General features: G+C 38.7%; 1 protein-coding gene across 1 annotated transcript; it reads right to left on the bottom strand.

Annotated features, from left to right (window-relative positions):
• Positions 1-163: 163 nt before the first annotated feature.
• On the bottom strand, positions 164-20,209 carry hnrnph3 (heterogeneous nuclear ribonucleoprotein H3 (2H9)). The gene is made up of 11 exons (XM_041261231.1): positions 19,746-20,209; positions 18,306-18,415; positions 17,935-18,090; positions 17,180-17,323; positions 16,293-16,431; positions 8,739-8,929; positions 7,870-7,962; positions 6,895-7,007; positions 2,020-2,155; positions 1,235-1,291; positions 164-465 (listed from the first exon to the last, which is right to left on the bottom strand). Exons 2-11 carry the CDS (start codon positions 18,391-18,393, stop codon positions 386-388), a joined length of 1,197 nt encoding a protein of 398 aa, XP_041117165.1. The 5' UTR covers positions 18,394-18,415; positions 19,746-20,209; the 3' UTR covers positions 164-385.
• Positions 20,210-22,507: the final 2,298 nt, after the last annotated feature.

Raw genomic sequence — 22,507 nt, 5'->3', positions numbered from 1 at the left:
CATTTAAAAGTCAATAATTACACTTTTTGAAATAGTTAAATGTATATTATATATTTAAGTTTTATCATCATCAATTGTAAGAAAACACATACAATATTGATGTGAACAAACAATATTTATATTTATGGTATTAGGAGAGTAAAGAGAAAAAAAAGCAAAAACCCACTTACACTTCTGTGTATAAAATTTTAATAAGAATCAAAAATGTGCAATAACAGATTTAAATATGCAATTACTCAGATAACCTTTCTAAAGTTTAAGACACAAAAACAACCTAAGCACAATTCATACGAACTTATGAAAAACATTTTGAAATACAAAAAACAAATCCCCACTCCCTCGAATAGTCCCCCTCCTGAAAATGGACAGGGGTCCATTCCTCTTTTTAAAACGTCCCTCGCAGCCCACTTCCCCCTCCCTTTCCCATGCCTCCAGAACTGCTGCAGTATCCACCTCTACCACGACCTGTAAAGCAACACAAAAACCACATGAAACACGTCAGTTACTCACTTTGCACATCAGCACGAGGGTCGCAGCGATGAGCCGGGTTTAAATAATAACTTTGGCTTTCCAATTTTGGGAGAAAATGAGAAAAAAATAATTGCAGATTCCAAAAAAAAATATATATATATAGACACACACACACACATCACGTTGGGAACACATCTGCTTCTACCAAAACCTGTTTCATTGGAGTTGAATGTGCATCATACTGCTCTGCACAGCTTCATTCTGAACTGCAAACTGTTTTTAAGCAGGGTTTCACTGTAATGTGCATTGCTCTTTAGCATAGGATGCTGATATTACGTAGTTCAAATTATTGAAAAAACACAACTTAAGTATTTAACCTTCAAAAGGCAAGATTGTATTACAATCACAACTCTCAAAACTACCGAATACATTTTAGTAAGGTTAGTGCTTCCATGTTATAGTTCTTAGAGAGATCTCTGATATTTGTATTCAGAATGGTGCTAACAGTTAACTGTTACAATTCATTTTTCCTTTTTCATAGAGAATATTGAGTCTTGACCATCCCAAGAACTAAGCTCTTGCTTATCTAAATGCACCACATTTTAGGAAGAAAACACTGACGACTTTTTTTTTTTTTTTTTAGACTAAAACTAAGAAATGGGAGACCATATTTTGCCCTCAGTATGGTGAAGCCCTTTAATAGATTTGGCCAATTTAATGTATTACTAAAATTAGACTTGCATTGGAAATATACATTAGTTACCCATTTTAGAACCAGCACTGGATGTTGAATTCAGAAACAGCTCAATGTAGCGATGCTCTAAAGTAAAGGAAAAAAAACACATTTTAATTTAAATCTAAATATAAGAAAATTATACATTAAAATCGACTATACCATGAACACACTACTACTAACAGAATACAGTAGTCAAATGTATATAAAACCAGGATATGCAACTGTGACGAGAACATGGCATTTATATTGTTAAAGCTGTAGTATTAGTAGAAGTGTATAAACCATGAATTCACTCAATGCTACAATACCAGCTAACGTGACAGAATGAATGTTAAAAATATTAGTACAAAATCAACAGTTTATCAGAATATACCCAAAATTAAGCAGTGGCAGACAAGACATAGGCTTTTTTTGGAGTTAAATTAATTCAAATTCTAATCAATCTGAAACAGTTGGACGATTTAGCATGACGCCAACTTAAGAAAGCCCATCTCAGAGCTAGATGTAGAAAATAACCACAGCAAGTCTGATGTAGACATGTTCATAACTGAGGACATTGTTTGTGCTGAGCTTGGGATAGAGACACTTTCCTGGTGTTTCTAATGGCTGTGTGGATTTACAGTAAGCACAGATTTAAAAACATCCCTTCGGATTTCATTCCAGGATTTAATAAGGAATTTTTATTGAATTTCACTTCAGAGTGTTTAAAAGTATTCCTTTATGTGTATTAGATAAAAGGTAACAAAATGCGGTTTAACAATGCAATTGGAACTCTCAACATAAAATATCATTCATTACTTCAGAATACATACGCATGTGATTTTTGTCTTTAGACATGGCGGATACAGCATCTTCATGTGTTGCAAATTCCACATCTGCCTCTCCAGTGGATTTGCCATTGGGTCCAACATCAACATGCAGTCTTACAGGATTTAATGGAGAGAAAAACTACAACAGAATGTATAGATATATTAGAACCAAGACACTTCACTACATCAAGCACAAATAAATTATTTGTAAACAGCGTGATGCAAAATGCAACTCCTAGGTTTGAAGCTTGGTGATATAATTTCTCTAGCATTTTCAAGCAATCATTCCATTTGGGTCTTGCTAATGAGCTGATAAGTAACCTTCCATTACACAGTCTAATGTTAATGATTCTTGGGATAAATTAAGCCATCATTATTTGGAGTACTAGTTCCATCAAAACTGATATGTTGTTCTGCACTTTCTAAACCATGGTTATGTGCTAAACGTATAAAAAGTACAAGGGTTAAAGCTAGTTTGTTTAGATATGCCAAACAACTTGGTACACCCATTGCTTGGGAAGCCTTTCATACTCATAGAATTCCCTTACTACATTTAACAACGTGTACCTTTTCCAATTGCATTACATGTTAATGTTGCACTTGGACAAGTCTGACTGTGAAATTAGAGAATGAATTGGCTTTAAAAGGTAGTGTCCAGAATAATAGGCAAACAGCAGCATGCACCCCTGCAAACAAACAGGTGTCCATAAATCTAAGCGAGACGTGTGCACATCACGAAGGAGCTGGGATGGTATTTTAATTTCGTCACCTTGAGCTTTCATGAGTTTTTGTTGTGTGCTAGAGTAAAATACCTTTCCTTGGAGCTTGATTTTTTCAAATAAATCATACCAGCTGTACATTCTGCTGGTACACTGCAGCTGTCTATCTTGCACCACCTTGACTGGCGTCTTCTAACAAGATTGCTTGTTTACAAAAAAACACTGGTTGCAAATTCATATTTCGTACTTTTGACGATATACCACACACTGTGACTTCCTGCACTTACTAGAAGGTAAACAATAACATTTGTTTTTAAGAATTGAATTTATTCAGGTGTGATACACTGTAAAGTTACACATTACAATTAGTGCATTAGGCACATGAGAGCAAGATTGTCCAAACAAACATTGCTCAATATTTCTCCTGTAATCCTGATATTACTGGTCTCTTTTTGATCTCAACATAAAATGCTGAATTATCTATTTCTTCAATTAATTCCATTGGCACCCGCAGGAATATATTGGCAGGGATGGTAACAGATTCAGATTCCCTACAATAACTGTGTCCTACTTAAGTTGTTATTATTATTTTATTTTTAATGACCTTTGATTTAGGTTAATTTACCTATAACATATACATTTTACTAGGGCTTCTGCCAGTTATCTATTTGCCACCCTCTTATATGTCCAGCATTTCTCTCTAAACTGCTAAAGGAGAGAACCACCTTGAATACTATGTTTTGATAAAAAAAAAAAAATATACACAAATAAAACTAAGCATCTAAATGCCTATAATATTGTACATAAGACAGACATTGTGTAACAGTGAAGGAGGTAGTTAACCACCCAGCTGCTTATCCTGCGATTTCCACGTGGAGCGCAAGAGAGTCCAAATTGGTCACTCCCGTGAGAATAGCGTGCAGGTGCTTATATGTGCATCTGCAAAGTTTAACATGTCTTTTTAACATGCTTCAGTTAATAAACAAACAGACAATATAGTAAAGCTGTCTGCAGTTTTGACTTTCACTAGCAGATGGCAGTTAGTCCCTAAGAAATGTGTTTGATGGACCGGGCCATCTATAAATATACAGCTGTGAGTGAAAAAGTGGGGTCTGTGTATCTACAGAGAATAAAACTAGGACTTTTTTTTTTTGTTGTTGTTGTTGTTGATGATGTTACAAGTTGTAAGGAAGCCTTGTAAGGATTAGTACCTGTCAAAACGACATTATTTATTTATTTATTGTACCTACACTTCACAGATAATAATACATATAAAAGAGCGCTATACACCCGTACCTGAAAACAAGGGAGATACTGTACATGATGTGATTGAAAATTTGCAATGCAATTTTTCTGAGGTATATGTAGTAGATAATGTTATTATAATGCATGCCAATTCAAAAGGGCATAATAATATGAGCATGCTATAGACCGCCAAATTCAGACGCCGAGCAAAATAATCTGTTGTACAATATTACAAATGTGTGTAACAAAGGAGAAGCCATATTAATGGGGGATTTCAACTTCCTCCATATAAAATGGGAAAACCTGGTGGGTAGCATGATGGACTAAATTGAAATTGTGGAAATGACAAATGACTGCTTCCTAACGCAATCTGTCAAGGCAAAGACTAGAGGGGAGGCATGCCTTGATTTCTTTTCAAATAACGAAGACAGAATAACTAAAACAGAGGTCAGAGAACCACTGGAAAACTCAGACCATAACATGGTCTCATTTGAAGTGATTTTTAAAACCAAAAAGCAATGACTAAAACTAAGGTTTACAATTTTAGAAAGGCAAAATATGAAGGTATGAAACAGAAACTAACAGAAGTAGATTGGAGAAAAATAGAGAAAACATCCACAGAAAAAGGATAGCTGTTTTTTAAAAATGTAGTACTAGAGGTGCAAAACAATTACATCCCAAAAGTAGACAAATCTAAAACAAAACTGCCAAAATGGATCAATTAAAAAAAAATATTAAGCAAAAAAAGGTACTTTACGGAGCATTTAAAAAGGGACCAAAAACAAAGTACATAGAAAGAGTACTCGAAACTAAAAACTCAAGTCAAAAAGGAAGATAGAAAGGCCAAAAGAGAGCTAGAAACAAACATTGCTAAGGGGGATAAAACCAATTCCAAAAAGTTTTTCCAATATTACAACAGACAGAGAACATTGAAAGAGGAGTTTAAATGTCTAAGAGATACAAATGGCAAAAGCATAGACAGACAAAGAAAAATAAATAGCAAATACATTATTACTTTTCACAAGTTTTTACAAAGGAAGATATGGTCAACCTGTTCCTATCCAGTTTTTTTTTTTTTTTCTTTTTTACAAACCACTAACCAAGATCATGCAACAGTCTCTTGACACTGGGGTTGTACAGACGGACTGGAGAATGGGAAATGTAATACCGATCCACAAAAAAGTGAAACAAAACCGAACCAGGTAACTACAGACCAATAAGCCTGACTTCTATTATATGTAAATTTAAGGAAACTACGATATAAAGATCTAAAATGGAAAATTACCTATATGGGGAGATCGTGTCTAACTAACCAGCTTGATTTTTTTTTTAGGATGCAACATCGACAGTGGATACTTGCAAAGTGTATGACATGGTTTATTTAGATTTCCAGAAAGCTTTTGACAAAGTCCCTCTATTCTCAAACTGACCGCAGAAAGGATTCAAGGAAATGCATGTACATGGATTAGGGAGTGGTTAACATGTAGAAAACACAAAGTACTGATTAGAGGGGAAACCTCAAAATCCGGAGCGAGGTAACCAGCGGAGTACCACAGGAATCATTATTAGGTCCTCTGCTATATCTAATCTACACTAATGACTTAGATTCTGGTATAGTAAGCAACCTTGTTAAATTTGCAGACGACACAAAAATAGGAGGAGTGGCAAACACTGTTGCAGCAGAAAAGGTCATTCAAAATGATCTAGACAAGGTTCAGAACTGGACAGACACATGCAAAATGACAATTAATTGAGAAAAGTGTAAGGTACGGCACGCAGGCAATAAAAACGTGCATTATAGATATCATATGGGAGATACAAAATTGAAGAAGGAATCTATGAAATGTCTTAATCTAACAATGTGGGGAAGCTATAAAAAAGGCGGCCAACAAGTTGCTCAGATATAATGTGAAAAGTGTTAGTAAGACCTCATCTTGAATATTGTGTTCAGTTCTGGTCACCTCGCTACAAAAAGGATACTGCTGCTCTAGAAAGAGTGCAAAGAAGAGCGATCAGAATTATTCCAGGTTTAAAAGGCATGTCATATGCAGACAGGCTAAACGAATTGAATCTATTCAGTATTGAACAAAAAAGACTATGCAGTGACCTGATTTAAGCATTCAAAATTCTAAAAGGTATTGACAATGTCGACGACCCAAGGGACTTTTTCGACCTGAAAAAAGAAACAAGGACCAGGGGTCACAAATGGAGATTAGACAAAGGGGCATTCAGAACAGAAAATAGGAGGCGCTTTTTTAAGAGAATTGTGAGGGTCTGAAATCAACTCCCCAGTAATGTTGTTGAAGCTAACACCCCGAGATCCTTCAAGAAGCTGCTTGATGAGATTCTGGGATCAATAAGCTACTAACAACCAAACGAGCAAGATGGCCCAAATGGCCTCCTCTCGTTTGTAAACTTTCTTATGTTCTTACTGTAAAAAAATATGTTACATACTTATATAATGCTATAAGAGAAAATAATTGGTCACATGTCATGAGAACATGTGTCAAGGAATGAATAAAGCTTTTTTCAGTTAGCAAGTGTGGATGGCGCACTGCAAAGGCTGATAGAAAAGTCTGTATTGTAAAGCCTGTTCTGACTTAATATTATGTTGTGACAACTTTCTTCTTCTTTTTTTTTTTAAGCCCTAAGTGTGAAGCTTTAATGTACACTTATATTTGTTTGTAGGGTTACATAACTTTATTTTTTATACAGAGATAGAGAGCATGTAGCATGTTTTACCAAATATGCAGAATGAACGCTTTTGAAATAAAGCGAGTTGAAGTAACGGTAATAGGTCAAAGGTGTGTTTATTTAATAAGAATGCAGTTCAAACACATTTTTTGTAGGTTTGGTGCTCATAACACTATTGTACTTATAGATTCGGTACCAAATGAATGTATAATTTACTTACATGAGCAATGTCTCTGTCTGTGGCTCGAAAAGGAAGCCCTCTCATGTGCACAAAGTGACCAGTGTGAATACCAGAACTGGCATCTCCTCCTCCACCATAACGATGACCAACACCTGACAAACAGACACATATTTAGACATAAGGAACGGTGGGCTTTGCATTCCTAATGGGAAACAACCAGCATATTCAAAGTAAACAGACTGCAATGTGGTTCTGCAGTACATATCAGCTCACAGTACAGTAAAACCTGTCTAATCCAGTCTTTCTACATACCTACAACTGGCATCATTTTTGGGTCCCTATTGAAATAAATGGTGCGATACGATCCAGAACCTGTCTATTCTGGAATCCAGCATGCTTTTTAAGTCTCTTCTGCCTAAAATCAATGCAATCTGACTGCAATTCTTAGCCGGTTTTATCAGAATTTGAGTTCTCTAGATATATAGCTCACTAATGTATAAACATGCTAATTACGGGCAGTTGCAACTCATCCCTCATAATAAAACACCCCCTTAAGAACAGGGGCTAACATAATCTTGAAGTGCTTGGTCTTTATCATCTGGAAACCAAAAAGTCCACATATCAAATTAGGTCACAGGTACTGTGTAACATTATGAGCTGTTAAGATGATTATGGCCACAGGAAGCAATATACATTTGAAACTGCAATTTTTGTCAGTTTAGATGATGAGGGATGAGGCTGTTTCTGATAATACAATTCATAAGCACCATGAAATACACACAAACAGCCAGTGTAAAATAATAATGTTAGATATTTTTTAACAAAATTATCATTGATGTTTGTTTAGTACAATATTTTATGTTTTAGCCTTCTGTGCTCACTGTCAGGAAGTAGACCTTGTGTGTTCACCAGTTTAAGAATGCTTCAGTTACCCATAGTGCTGACTGCACAGAGAATATAGCATGTCACATTTTCAACTTCAATTTGGTTAATAGATAAAATAGAAAAAAATACCTCTGCTTCTTTCAGTCCTCATTCTGTCATCGAACATGCCATTGCCAAAGCAGAAATTACTGTAGCCATTGAAGTTGTCAAGTCCACCATAACCTAAAAAGGTATCTTAGTTTTACCAAATAATCTTTCAAATCAAGTCTTATGTACCTTTCAAACCTCTGTGTAGAGGTCATGTCAACAGCTGCATTATCACAGACACAAACAGAGGTTTATTTGATACACAGGCCAAGATCTGGTAATACTTAGCAAGCCAGAAACGACATAAGGTAATGTTGAATTAATTTACAATCCATGTAGTGTAAAAAACATATATTAGATTCTGCTGTGAAGACGTGCCTAAGCAATCGCCCCATCCTAATTTTAGACAGTCACATTTCCCATGCTATAATAATTCTGCATAAAGCTTTTCATAATCAGCATTCTGTCTTTAACATGGCTTTGTCTTCTATTGTTCTGACTGACAGCTGCACTGTGGTGCAGAGGAATGGAAGTCCAGTGAGTGGCCTCATTTTTCTGTAGTATTTGACAGAACTGCATTATGTAACACGGACAGGAAATATTTTTTCGCTCCCGTAAGATAATGCTCACCCCTAACCTTTGGCTGGACTCTACACTGGGGTGTTCACATAGGAGAATCCAGTATTTATTTTTTCATCTGAAAATCTGACAGCCAGGTAGACTCAAATCAAAAGTCTGTCTCTTAGATTTGTGAGCGATTTCACATATACAATGTATATTATTCTAGGTATACAAAACATAACTCATGATTTCCAGCTAAGTTGTCGTGGGTGGTCATTATCAGCTTTTTAGCCAAATAGAAGGGGAATGGATGTAGTAACCATTAGAAAATGTTAAAATCTGTCACATACCACCACTGTATCCTCCACCAGCTCGCATCTGATCTAACACTCCTCCTCCTCTCCCAGGTCCAGGGCTGAAAATCGCTCCGCGTCCTGCCAGAGGCCTGTCATAGGGCCCAGGCCTCTGTGCCAGCATCCTCCGGGGCAGCTCGGAATAGACCTGGATTTCATTCCGGCTGCTCTTGAAGATTTCAATGTACCTATGTGTAAGTTGACAGGCCAGGATTTAAGTTAATTTAGTTTTTTTTTTTTTTTTTTTGTTAAAAGAACCATTGGGAAAAAAATACTGAGACTCAACATGTTTGACAAAGAAGTTTATTCTAAAACGATGTGGACCGTCATAAATTTTAAATATGAATTCATTAGCCCACAACTGTTTTTGAAAATCTAAGAAACTAGCTTAATTGAAAAGTTAATCTGGAAATCAGATAGACATTCTCAATTTGTGTTTAACATTTTTATTTCACTTAAGTATTGTTGCTCATTCTGTGACAACACATGACACCCAGTACACTTTTTTTATTTTGTGTGTCCAACTATTTTACCCAGATTTTCACACCAATTTAGAATGTCCAATAATTTTTTCCTCAACACAGCTCTGGAGAACTGAAGGTTCAGTGGGCGTCCTCCAATCCCACGACCAAGCAATTTTTCTCTTACACCCAGGAACTCAAGAGTTACCAGCCTGTGGAAGACAAAGGCCAGCCCTGCAGGTGTCCGCCTGAGCTCACTGGGCACCTGGCTAGCAGGGTGTGCTGTAGCACGATGAAGAGAAACAGTCCTGCCGGTTTTGCCTCCCTAACCCACAGGAGCGCCAGAGCCAATGGGACGCTGCCTTCAGAATCCCCAGCGAAGACCGGCCATTTCGCACAGCCAGGATGCAAACCTGCGCTCCACTGACTGTATGACTCACCCTGCACACCAAGAGGCTGTTCTTTTACCAGGTGAGCCACTCGGGGACACCCAGTGGTCCAGCTGTTTTGGTGAAACTTGTTATGTGGGGTGATTTTTGCTGGAAAATTCCAAATATTCAATTAACTTCACTTGAAGTGAGATCATGTAAAGAAACTAAGATGTGGAGAACAAGAAAAACATACTTTGCAACAATTAGATGTAATACGATATATTAAATATTTCCGTCCGTACTATTTTCCCCCTACAATCATGAAAATATTTTATATATATATATATATATATATATATATATATATATATATATATATATATATATATATATATTATATATATATATATATACACATACACACACACACACACACAAATAAAAGTGTTCAATGATGCGCTTAAACCAATACCTTTTGTTGTGGCCTGTTCACACCAGATCTACCTGACTGGTAATTTATTTTCCTATTACATTGGGCTACATTTTTGTAATGAAGTGAACGTCCTCCATTACTGAAAACACGGATTGATTTTTAAAATATCAATCCGTGTTTTAAGTCTAAAAACAATGCATCATTTAAAGCAAAATGTTCTTACCTGTCGGAGGAGACAGGAGTTTGTGGAGATGGGGGGGAGAGAATGTTGCAGTATATATAGTATATGCAATAGAAGCGTCATTTAAATTGATCCAGTGTTGGATGACTCCTGTGCATCCAGGATTCTCTATTAACAAATTTGTGGGGAGACACTGCTGCAGTTCTTGCTGCCTTTCTAAAGGTAAGTGCTGAAAATGAACTTTTCCCTCTTGGTGCATTTGTAGAAAGTACTGTTCTGAGGTCTCCTCTTCTTCCTTGACTGCCTGGATAAACAAACTTTGTTCAGTGGGAGTCTATTCGGGTTAAACATTTCTTAAGCAGGTTAATGCCTCGATTTTTGCTGATCTGGCATACTGATCTCATATGTGACTGTTCCCATTTTCCAGGTAAAGTAAAAGCCATTTCGCTAGGAGTTTGCTCTCTGATGTAGGCAGCAACAGCAATACCTGGTCTCCTGGCTGAAAAGTACAGTTTCGGGTAGACCGATCATTCTGAGCGGCCTGGGCTTTCTCTACATGCTCATGGGCCAAATACACATTCGGTCCAGCTGATCTCCAATCTTCACTTTTTTTTTTTTTTTTTTGGTCGCTCGCCTTCCCAGGTCTCTTTTAATACATCGAGAGGGCCTCTCACCTGACGTTCATACAGCAGTTTGAATGGCGAGAACCCCGTTGATGCTTGGGGCACCTTTTTTTTTAATGTAGTAGTCACCAATTGATTTTACCCCATTTTACTCCCAATTTGAAATGTCCAATTGTATTTTAGGCTCAGCTCACTGCTACCACCCCTGTGCTGACTGGGGAGCGGCGAAGACGAACAAACGCTGTCCTCTGAAAAGAGTGCTGTCAGTACTTGGCTTCTTTTCACTCTGCAGGCCCGCCATGCAGCCAACCCAGAGTTACAGCGTTGGAGGACAATAGCTCTGGGCAGCTTACAGGTAAGCCAGCAGGTGCCCGGCCAGTCTACAGGGGTCGCTGGTGCGTGGTGAGCCGAGGACACTCTGGCCAACCTAAGCGAACAGCAAGTAAGGTATCCACTTGTCCCAGACTTTACCTGTTTCGGAGATAGCATGTTCTTTAACGTTTGGTTAAACCGCTCGATTAAGCCATCGGTCTGCAGGTAGTAAGGGATGGTCCATATACCCTTAATCCCCTATATATATCTTCACTCCCTCAGTGGAAAAGCTTCTGGAAATTTCGTAGCATAATCACAAATAACTACAATATATTTGTTCCCTGCTTGAATGCATGCTAGTGGTCCTACCATATCAACTGCTCTCAAATGGAACATCAAAAACTGGCAATATCAATGGGGAACGAGCTACTCTCTTCCCTCTTGACTTCTGACACTGAGGGCGGCATCCTCGGCAGTCACAAGGTTGTGCTCCTTAACCCATACCCTCATATCTGGGTTAAGCATCTGTAAAAACTGCTCCAGTACCATGGTTTCCGCAAGTTTATTCACGGCGCAGAACTCCAATTTCATCCATTTAGCTAACACGTCCTTAAGGTGCACATACAGCGTTTCCCCCAGCAGAACCTCCAAGGCTCTGAAGCGCTGGCGGTAAGTTTCAGGATTAATCGCATCTTTCTTCAAAATCACTTCATTGACATAGTCTGTGGTGTTATAAATGTCCATCACAACATAGGTGTACGTGCTTTCCCAGTTAACCCTGGAAGTAGACGGATTGCCAAGTCCTGTTTTGGCCACTTATAAGCAGATGTGTCTCGCAAAGGTAGTTAAATAATGTTCAGTATCATCCATGTCCTCTAGCTTAATTAGCTTTGACTCCGGCCCACTGAATCCGTTTCCTTTGGTTAACTCCCAGAGCTTTCAGCATACTCCACCTCTGTCTGCAACTGGGTGATTTCATGTTACATTACTGAGTTTATGATCTTGTCTGACAGAATCTCTCTCTCTCTCTCTCTCTCTCTCTCTCTCTCCAGCTTCTGGAAATCCACGTAATCCCAGAACATCCCCGTCTGCTCTGTCAGGGCGAACACACTTACCCAAGATGATCCAGTCACTAGAGGTACTGCTGGTGAACTTATGGCTGCTGCCACTGGGCCCACTGCTCTTGTTCTGTCCTCCAATCCTTCCAGTCTTTCATCTCTGCTTCACTTTGGTCCCATCTCTTTGGCTATGATATGGTTGTTTTCTCCTGGTCATTACTCGTCTCCACAGCCACTGTAATCCCACTGCTCAAACCAATTCTGAGTGACCGGTGCACAAGATGTTACAGTGTAAAGAGTAAGCGATGACACAGGTGACTTATGTTTTATTGACAGATCAACAGGAACAGGCAAGAATAGTGCAGGGTGAGCTCACTTTCACCAAAATAAATGACTCTGGCGAATGACTATGTATATGTATATGTATATGTATGGCGATATGACTATATATATATATATATATATATATATATATATATATATATATATATATATATATATATATTATATATATATACATACACACACACACACTGAACAAAAATATAAACGCAACATGTAAAGTGTTGGTCCCATGTTTCATGAGCTGAAATAAAAGATCCCAGAAATGGTCCATATGCACAAAAAGCTTATTTCTCTCAAATTGTGTGCACAAATTTGTTTACATCACTGTTAGTGAGCATTTCTCCTTTGCCAAGATAATCCATCCACCTGACAGGTGTGGCATATCAATAAGCTGAGTAAACAGCATGATCATTACACAGGTGCAACTTCTGCTGGGGACAATAAAAGGCCACTCTAAAATGCGCAGTTTTGTCACACAATACAATGCCACAGATGTCTCAAGTTTTGAGGGAGCGTGCAACTGGCATGCTGACTGCAGGAATGTCCACCAGAGCTGTTGCCTGAATGTTTATTTCTCTACCACAAGCCGCCTCCAATGTCGTTTTAGAGAATTTGGCAGTACGTCCAACCGGCCTCACAACCGCAGACCATGTGTAACCACACCAGCCCAGGACCTCCACATCCGGCGTCTTCACCTGCGGGATCGTCTGAGACCAGCCACTCGGACAGCTGATGAAACTGTGGGTTTGCACAACTTGTAGAATTTCTGAACAAACTGTCAGAAACCGTCTCAGGGAACCTCATCTGCGTGCTCGTCGCCCTCACCGGAGTCTTGACCTGACTGCAGTTCGGCGTCATAACCCACTTCAGTGGGCAAATGCTCACCTTCGATGGCCACTGGCACGCTGGAGAAGTGTGCTCTTCACGGATGAATCCCGGTTTCACCCGTACCAGCCAGATGGCAGACAGCGTGTATGGTGTCGTGTGGGCGAGTGGTTTGCTGATGTCAACGTTGTGAACAGAGTGCCCCATGGTAGCGGTGGGGTTATGGCATGGGCAGGCATAAGCTATGGACAACGAACACAATTGCATTTTATCGATAGCAATTTGAATGCACAGAGATACCGTGACGACAGCCTGAGGCCCACTGTCATGCCATTCATCCACCGCCATCACCTCAAGTTTCAGCATGACAATGCACAGCCCCATGTCGCAAGGATCTGTACACAATTCCTGGAAGCTGAAAATGTCCCAGTTTTTCCATGGCCTGCATACTCACCAGACATCACCCACTGAGCATGTTTGGGATGCTCTGGATCGACGTGTACGACAGCGTGTTCCAGTTCCCGCCAATATACAGTAACTTCGCACAGCCATTGAAGAGGAGTGGGACAACATTCCACAGGCCACAATCAACAGCCTGATCAACTCTATGTGAAGGAGATGTATCGCGCTGCATGAGGTAAATGGTGGTCACACCAGATACTGACTGGTTTTTTGATCCACGCCCCTACCTTTTTTTTTTTTTTTTAAGGTATCTGTGACCAACAGGAGCATATCTGTATTCCCAGTCATGTAAAATCCATAGATTAGGGCCTAATGAATTTATTTCAATTGACTGATTTCCTTATATGAACTGTAACTCCGTAAAATCTTTGAAATTGTTGCATGTTGCATTTATATTTTTGTTCAGTGTATAACATAAAAATAATTTTTATATATATATATATATATATATATATATATATATATATATATATATATATATATATATATATATATATATATATATATGTAATAATAGCTGGCAACTACAACAGGTAGTTATCGCACCCCAGTCCCTTTCTGCTGTAATAGTATACACCTCGCTCCTTTTTTTTTTGTATTGTCATTCGCCAAAGTCATTTATTTTGGTGAAAGTGAGCTCACCCTGTACTATTCCTGTTGATCTGTTAATAAAACATCAGCCATCTGGTTTAAACTCTTGTGTCATCGCGTCCTCAATGCACTGCATCTTGTGCACCAGTCGCTCACAATTTCCCAAAGCAAAACTGTGTCAAACTTTGAGGGGGTAAACAGACGTGTTGTCTAATTCTGTTACAGGTTAAATTATGGTTTGTCAGTCATTTAAATAATCAAATGTATTAAAATAAATATATATCTAACACATCTAAATGCACTATACTGACTTTGTTTTTCTTAGGATCACGTGCGCCAAGTTAAAAAAGTTGGCGAAAATTTAAAAAATCCAAAAAGTAGTAAGTATAAAGGTTGCTACACACCAGATGTGACGTGGCAAGCGAAACTGTGCAGCGATGCAACAAAATGAATAGAACCTATACGTTTGATAAGTATCTTTCACACCACAGGCGATGCGACAGGCGAGGCAGGAGTGGCACCAGGGCGGCACTGGAGCAATGCAAAATAAATAGGATTGAATCCTATTTTTTGCGATTTGACACGTGTTAACTAGGGCATTGAGCAATCAGAGAACAGCTTCAATCCACGTGATCCAGCATGGTAATAATAATACTTGCCGTTGAAAAAATACCCAGTTTTTATGACAAAGGTCATCACAATTATAAAGATACAGATTTGAAAGACAATATATGGGAGTCTATTTCAAAAAAATTGGTATGTATGATTTATTGCCATATGTGTTGAAATAACATCAGACAAGACACACAATTACTACATCATGTTGACGAATATGTACCAGTCTTGATCATAGTTTTGTCAATATCAATTTTGAACAGTTGTACAGATTTGGCAGTTTTCAAACCTGTCGCATCGCCTCTGTGTCGCTTCTGGTGTGTATGGTCATGTCACTGCAAGTGTATCTTATCAGCAATTAAAAAATCGCATTACATGTATGGCGACTATTGCAATATGAACTGGCCCAAACTAGCCTGGGCCCAAACCGGCGATCTCCAGGCTATAGGGCGTATCCTGCACTCCATGCAGAGTGCCTTTACTTGATGTGTCACTCGGGAGCCCCTACACTATCAACTTTTATTTGCTGATGAACATCTATATATTTTTTCCAAAGCACTTGTGGTTTTGCATTAACAAAATAAATATAATAGACACTATTCTTAAAGCCCTCAGAACTGTCTTACAAACCTTGAGTACTTAACACCAATCAAAGCGCACATCATTGCACACACTTAAGAGTAACAGCAGTGGTGTGTAGGATATGTAATTTTTAAAGACTTGAGCTACAATCGCAGGAATACACAGTGATAAAAACACTTGCATAAGTTCATACTTAGTCCAAAAAACTTGTTTTATATTTGATTAATTTATATTTGTTGCTGGCAAAATTTTAATTTGTGATCCATTTTTGAGGTTGTGAAAGCATGTGCTCCTAAAACAAATTGGTCACACTGTTAATCTCTGCACAATTTGGAGTTTTCCAATTAAAATGCACCCCAATAACGACTTTCATAAGATTTGTCATGATATGTCACGGAAAGACCTTGATGCAGACATTTATTTGTGGTAGATAAACAAACCTGAGGTTGTAAGAAAAAAACAAAAAAAAGTTAAAAATGATGGCCTCATTTAACTTCCTCAAAATTCTAGTGTAACAAACTGAAAGTAATCCCAATAAATTATGTTAAATACTTTTTTACTGTGCATGTTAATAAAAAAAAAAAACATTTCAGTACAAGCGGTGGGGTTGGGGGTGGGGGGGTTTTCGAGCTCCCTCCTCCACCCGGTATTAATTATACCATTAATTACCAGCCCAGTATTTCCATCCCCACCTGTGCCCTATCCTTTCCTTGTGTTTCCCCAGTGCTTTTTCTGCTATCTCCTTTGAAGCAAACTGCACGAAGGCTTCCCCTGTGCTTCTCCCCTGGTAGTCCACCGGCAATGTTATCCCATTTGGCACGATTTTCAACCCTTTAACCCAAGGACAAATAACCCCGTCAATATGAAATGTTAAAAGCCGTGACATTCCCATCTTTAGAAACACTTTAAGCAGGCTACTACATTTCCCAAACCCCACTAATACTTCTACACATCTCAAATCAGTTTCCACTACTGCATGCGCATCCAAGGTTACTAAAAACCACTGGCCTTCAAAGTGCTAGAGAAACCCCTGCAGTGTTTGCAAGTAACAGTTGCTTAGCTGTATCCTGTGTTGTCCATTTAGCAGCAATATCTTTTCCCCAATTGTTCTAATATTTGTATTCACATTTCTAAGGTGAATCAACTAGGGAATTATATTTTTTTTCAACTTTTTCTTGTAAAGTGTTTCTTGTAAACACTGCAGAGTGTTCAGAAACACTTTAAATCATATCAGTTTATTGCTATATATTTTTTCTGAACATTAAACTCACCAACGGGGAAAATATTTAACTTAATATACATCACAAATTATACTAAAATAGTCTTCAACAATTCCAATTGTTTTTTTTTTTCTTTTTATAAAACTGAACACTCTTGAATGGACCAATTAATATGCGTAAATTAAAACTGTCATTAGCCAAAAGTCTGACACTCCCCAACTAGAGTTACATGCCTTCCATTTCAGTACGGAGTGCAGAAAGTACATTTCAATTTGGTTACATCAGTGAACGCTTTGACATCAATAAACAACTTGTTCAAAAGTCCAGCTGTTTAGAGAACATTTTGAAAGGGCAGGTACCTGAAAAGAACTGAACAATCTCCTCCTTGCTGCAGCCAAAGGGGAGCCCTCGGAGCCGCACCAGACACCCACTACAACTGTCATAATCATTCGGACCGCATCGCTGCAACACCCAGTCCAGCTCACTGCTGTTTGACTTAAAGACTGAAGACAAAAAAAAACACTTTTGCCTTTTTTAGCATTCCATATGAATGTGTTCCATATTAAAGCTTTTTGTTGTACAAAGGTACTGTAGATACTGTAAGCAAATGCTTTGGAAATTAAGATTACAAATACTAACAGTATCTTCTGCACCATTATATCACAAAAGGGTGTGGCTGTAAACATAGCCAACTTCCTGCAAAGCAAAACAAGAGGTAAAACAATTTGGCATTGAAATGGTACATTTTTACTCAACAACACAGATAACAACTGAGAGAATTAACCTACAGCAGTGTCCCAAAGGTCATTTATCTGTTTATTAGCCCTGATATCAATCCGGTCATGTCGATGTTATCAACTTGCTTATCAGGTGCGTGGACAACCAGTTCATTGTTGCCACTTATTTTACAGAAAAAAAATATTTGGAATATAAAAATAAAATAAAAAGACATAGCACACACAGCATATACAGTATACTACTATAAATATGTGGTCCTTCTATACATGTCATTTTTAAGTTTGACTGTCCAAGTTTATAAGTAACGATTTCTATAAATTTGGAATTGTACAGTTTTATGACTGCAACTCCATTTTTACCTCCACATTTAACTTACCCTCAATATATCTATGACCCATGTATTTGCGATCCTTTGCTAGTGCACTTTTGAAGTCTTCTGCTGTCTCCAGTTCAATAAAAGCTTCTCCACTTGGCCGTCCTTCTTTAGAAAAAGTAAACCTCACTCCATTTATCCCACCCACAATACTGCAATCTGTAGAGAAAGACATTATACATTGTTTTTTCAATACTGATCAAGAAATAAAACTACAGGAATGGGATGCATCAAATAAACATTTACCATGTGTGTATGTTATGATTACACAACAATGTACGATTTACTGGAATTACTTTGTTAGCTCTACAGTATGTACTTTAAAGGGCAACAAGGACCAACGGGTCCTACTCAGATGAGTCAGATGTACATACTTGAGAAAAATCCTGCAACCTCTTCCTGTGTGCAAGACCAAGGCAAGCCACGGATGCGCACCACAAACCCTTCATCGTGCAAAGGCATTTCTTCTGCTTCTTCAATGCAACTGTTAAAAGTATAAATCAATTATAAAATGTAATTCAGTGTTCTGTAACAGAGAATACAAATCCATGCTAAGACCACCATGTAATCTCATACCTTACATGTTATCCAGGGTGAATACGGGTTATAAAGTCTGTTTACAAACTAACCTACAGAAGACGTGTAGCGTTTAAAAAAAAAAAAGAAATGGAGCACTGGTTTAAAAAACACGCACTTTTCTTCTGCTGCATGCTAAAACTTCACCAGGCAATGGCAAAAGCAGTGGAGAGTGCTCTCTCACAGTGATGAACTGCTGTTAGGTCTCCTGAAAGCAACTTATTTTAAAGCAACACCAGTGTGAATGATGATGCAGTAAAATGTGTGTGTTTAAAAGTGCCTTTTTTGCCCCCTAAAATTTTGGAATCTCTCCCCGGACAATTGGCTGCAGCATAGGGTGTCAATTCCCCCAGCACACAAATATGAAATTCAAGCCCTGGAGTTGGTGACGTTTTTTTCAGTAACATGGCATGAAAGGAAATGCTACATGGAGCACACGTGTAAAACAGACTTTAGCTGCTTTTTCAAACACATAATGATTCTACAATACTTGTGGGAAAATTAATTATTTAGTAAAAGCCGGAGGAAGTGAATTTGAGGCTTCAGGCAGCAGTGCTGTAACAACAGTTCCGCCTCCTCCGGCTTTTCCCATGAACCAGCTGGTTTTCATGTATCTTCGTACTAAACATGCACACTGTGACTACCATTTAAAAGATACAGTTCGTATACTATGACCCTATCTTGGTTTCTATGATTGACCTATCAGTGTATAACTGACAAGTCTTGTAGAATCCAGTCACTTCAGTGTAGCACCTAATGACTTAGTGCGGTGGGGGTAAGCAAATGTAAAATTATACCAGATGCACAAAAGTTTTTAGATGAGTAAAACTTTGTAATGTGCTTTTTTATATAACGCTAAAGTAACAGAAATTTAGCCACAAGAATGCTCTTGACAAAAACTACAAACAACTGAAATAATTTACACACTTCTATAGAAAGTAGTTCTAAGGCATTCACCCAAACTCGATAAAATATGCAAGTGCGCTTTTGTTTTTGATAATAAATGTATTACCGTAATGATAATGTAATACGACACCGCACCACTGTATATGAAAATAACGTACTTCAACGTACTACAATTCGGCCTAAATAAAATTCACCATTATCCGTGTGTGCAAAATATTCCAGTAGAAATCATCACTTTCGGTAAAAGCACAATAACACAACGACCAATTTACAGTAAGCTTTTTTTTTAAATACAGCATCTTAAAATTAAAAGCAAATGGTTAGTTCCTCACCTTCTCCTAGCACAAGACACACGGTAGAAGCGAGATCGTTAACGCTTACTCTCGCGAGAGGTTGTGCTGCTGAATGTTTGGGTCATCAGTCAGTGAAGCTCAGACGACCATGTTGGGTTTGGGTACAACCAGCATATGAGCATAACAGGACAGAGCAGCACAAATGAATATCCACTAGAAAGTCTCCTGAGGATATCAGATGATATTTAATGGTTAGGGTTTGGGTCAGAGTATGTTGATTTCGTACAGTTGCCGAGCTCTGGAAGTAAAAGGTTGGAGTGCCTGGCAAATGCCCTAGAATTATATGATGCCCTCAGGACACATTCTAGCGGGTATTCCTTTACGCTGGCTTCTGGTTGTGTCGCATTCTTTTTACATTCGAACTGACCGAAGGTGAGCTTGCGTATTGAAGTGAAAAAGTAAGGCTTAATTTCCCCAATGTCCCTCACTTTCACAGCTGCGCTTGCTCATTAACGTGAAATCGAAAGTATTTCCCGGTGACTTTGGGATGGAACTGCATGATAGTCTCGCGTTTTGATTGGCCCTTGTCTGTCACAGAAATTTGGCGTCGACACGAGTGGGATGGTTGGAGTCACTGGGCGCAACCTGCGTGACCGCAGCCGGATCTGACAACAGAGGTCAGCATCCTCCGGACTCACTGTCTGCGCATATCATGCAGATTCTAGAGGACCCGTCTTCACAATAATGGAAGAGCGCCACCAGTGCAAGAGGGCCGTAGAGAACAACATGCAGGGTTAGTGATCGTGGTAGCGCCACCTAGAATGGGGGTGTGAATAACACAGAAAAAGAGCTTGCATAAATAACAACTATTGTATTGTAGCTACCCAACCAATTGAAGGGGACCTCGTTGGACTTTTGTGTTGTCTTGGTTGTTTGTCCTGTCTGTGTGTTCTATGCTTTGGTGTTTTGTGTATTGTTAGGGTCTGGGCGACACCCTGTGAGAGACAATTAGCAACATCGACTGACAGAGCAGCATAACGCAAAACGTTAAGTTATTACCATAACCCTGTTTCCCTGAAAGAGAATGACAACCATTACCGAATGGGAAGAGCCCAGGGAAGGCCCTCCCACCTCCTGCTGAAGAGGGACGTCCTCACAGTAGCACATCGCCATTTTCTTTCGAAAACAGAGTTCAGCTGGGGACACGACCTCGAAGGATAATGGTTGCCATTCTCTCTCAGGGAAACAGGGCTATGGTAATAACCTAATGTTCCCTTTCAATGGAATGACAACCATTACCGAATGGGAAGCTGTACCAAAGCTGTCATGGCTCCAGATTACCGACAGTACAGCCTCCTGGCAATAGCGTCAGAGCCCTCATGACGCCCAAGGGTGTGCTGCCTGCAACACCCTAGAGCCCAGAAAGGGTCTCTGCCGGTTTGCAACATCAAGGAGGTAAAAACGCGCAAATGTCTGACTACCTGTCCATGTAGCAGCATTGCATAGCTCATCTAAGGAGGCGCCATAAAGGAAAGCTAGAACGTTCTGCACGGCTTGGATGGGCAGGTGGGGTCTTTGTCCCCTCTGGTGAAGGTAGATCCCTGCACCAGTATTGTGACCGTGTCCCTGATGGTGGGGAATGTGCCTAAGCACACTTCATGGGCTTCTGCAGTGTGTAGCAGGGCCTCTGCTGTTCTGGAGTCTGAGGGGGCAGAGGTTGGGTTTGTCCAGGAGGAGAGAACCAGCTAGAGGAAATTCTGGCACAATGGGATGGCATGTTGTGGGTACCCTTTCTTCTGCAGGAAGCAGTTCTCCTTTTCCACCTGTTCTGCCAGCCAGGGAACGTCTGGTTCCTGGTTTGTATATTAGGCGAAGTATATTATTTTTCTCTTATTTATTTAAAACGTATTACAACCAAAAACGCATCTTGATTTATTGATAAGCATAGGTTTCATAATTTTGGAATTATGTATCACTGTTTTTGTCGAGCCAAAAATAAAATACGTCTGTGCACTTGCATTTTGTGCTTTGCTACGTTTTTTGCTACCGTGTTTGAAACTGTACAGCGCTTTGAGATGCTTTGCATTTAGGCGCCATATAAAGTAAAAATTAGTTATTATTATTATTATTATTATTATTATTATTATTATTATTATTATTATTATTATTATTGCTGCAATAATGTATGAAGTTACAGGTATATTTTAAATGACTAAACTGCCTGCTGGTGCATTCACAGAATAATGTACTTGATCTTATTTCCATGTGATTTTGTGTGTGTGTGTGTTGTGTGTTTGTGTGTGTGTGTCTATATATATATATATATATATATATATATATATATATATATATATATATATATATATATATATATATAAACCGAATGTAATCGTCAGTTGCAGTTTCTATCGTCGTGCTTTTTTTCATACGCATACGTTTTAGCACATTTTTATTTTTATTTTTTTGGATGGAAGCATAGCTACTTACAGTTTCCATAATAAATTCAGACCGAAGCAGCCGCCGTCATTCAGTTTGCCTACATCAATTTTGAAATTGATGAACATAATAATAAATGGACGGCAAAGTGCAAGCATTGTAACACAACGGTGACAGAAGTGCGGGTAACTTATTTTTCAAGGTAAGCCATTTTTTTTTGCATGTGTATAGCTGTTCTATCTAGCGAAACCGTTTACAGTTAGTGACAGGCTCGTGGTTTTATGAATAAACGGCAGTTATTATTACAACCAGGATCTGTGTGTTATGTTATATAAATCAAAGATCAAGATACACAAGGTGTTTAA

Source organism: Polyodon spathula, chromosome 10 (assembly GCF_017654505.1).
Source record: "Polyodon spathula isolate WHYD16114869_AA chromosome 10, ASM1765450v1, whole genome shotgun sequence".
Taxonomy (NCBI): Eukaryota; Metazoa; Chordata; class Actinopteri; order Acipenseriformes; family Polyodontidae; genus Polyodon; species Polyodon spathula.
The sequence above is the reverse complement of the archived record's forward strand: the minus strand, read 5'-3'. Positions and strand labels throughout refer to the sequence as shown.

Coding starts and splice junctions, on each gene's coding strand:
- hnrnph3 (XM_041261231.1), bottom strand. CDS start 18,393: ATGCCTTTGCACGATGAAGGGTTTGTGGTGCGCATCCGTGGCTTGCCT. Junction 18,091..18,305: donor GGTTGCAGGATTTTTCTCAA/GTATGTACATCT, acceptor CTTTCTCTACAG/ATTGCAGTATTGTGGGTGGG. Junction 16,432..17,179: donor GATTGTTCAGTTCTTTTCAG/GTACCTGCCCTT, acceptor CTTGGGTTAAAG/GGTTGAAAATCGTGCCAAAT.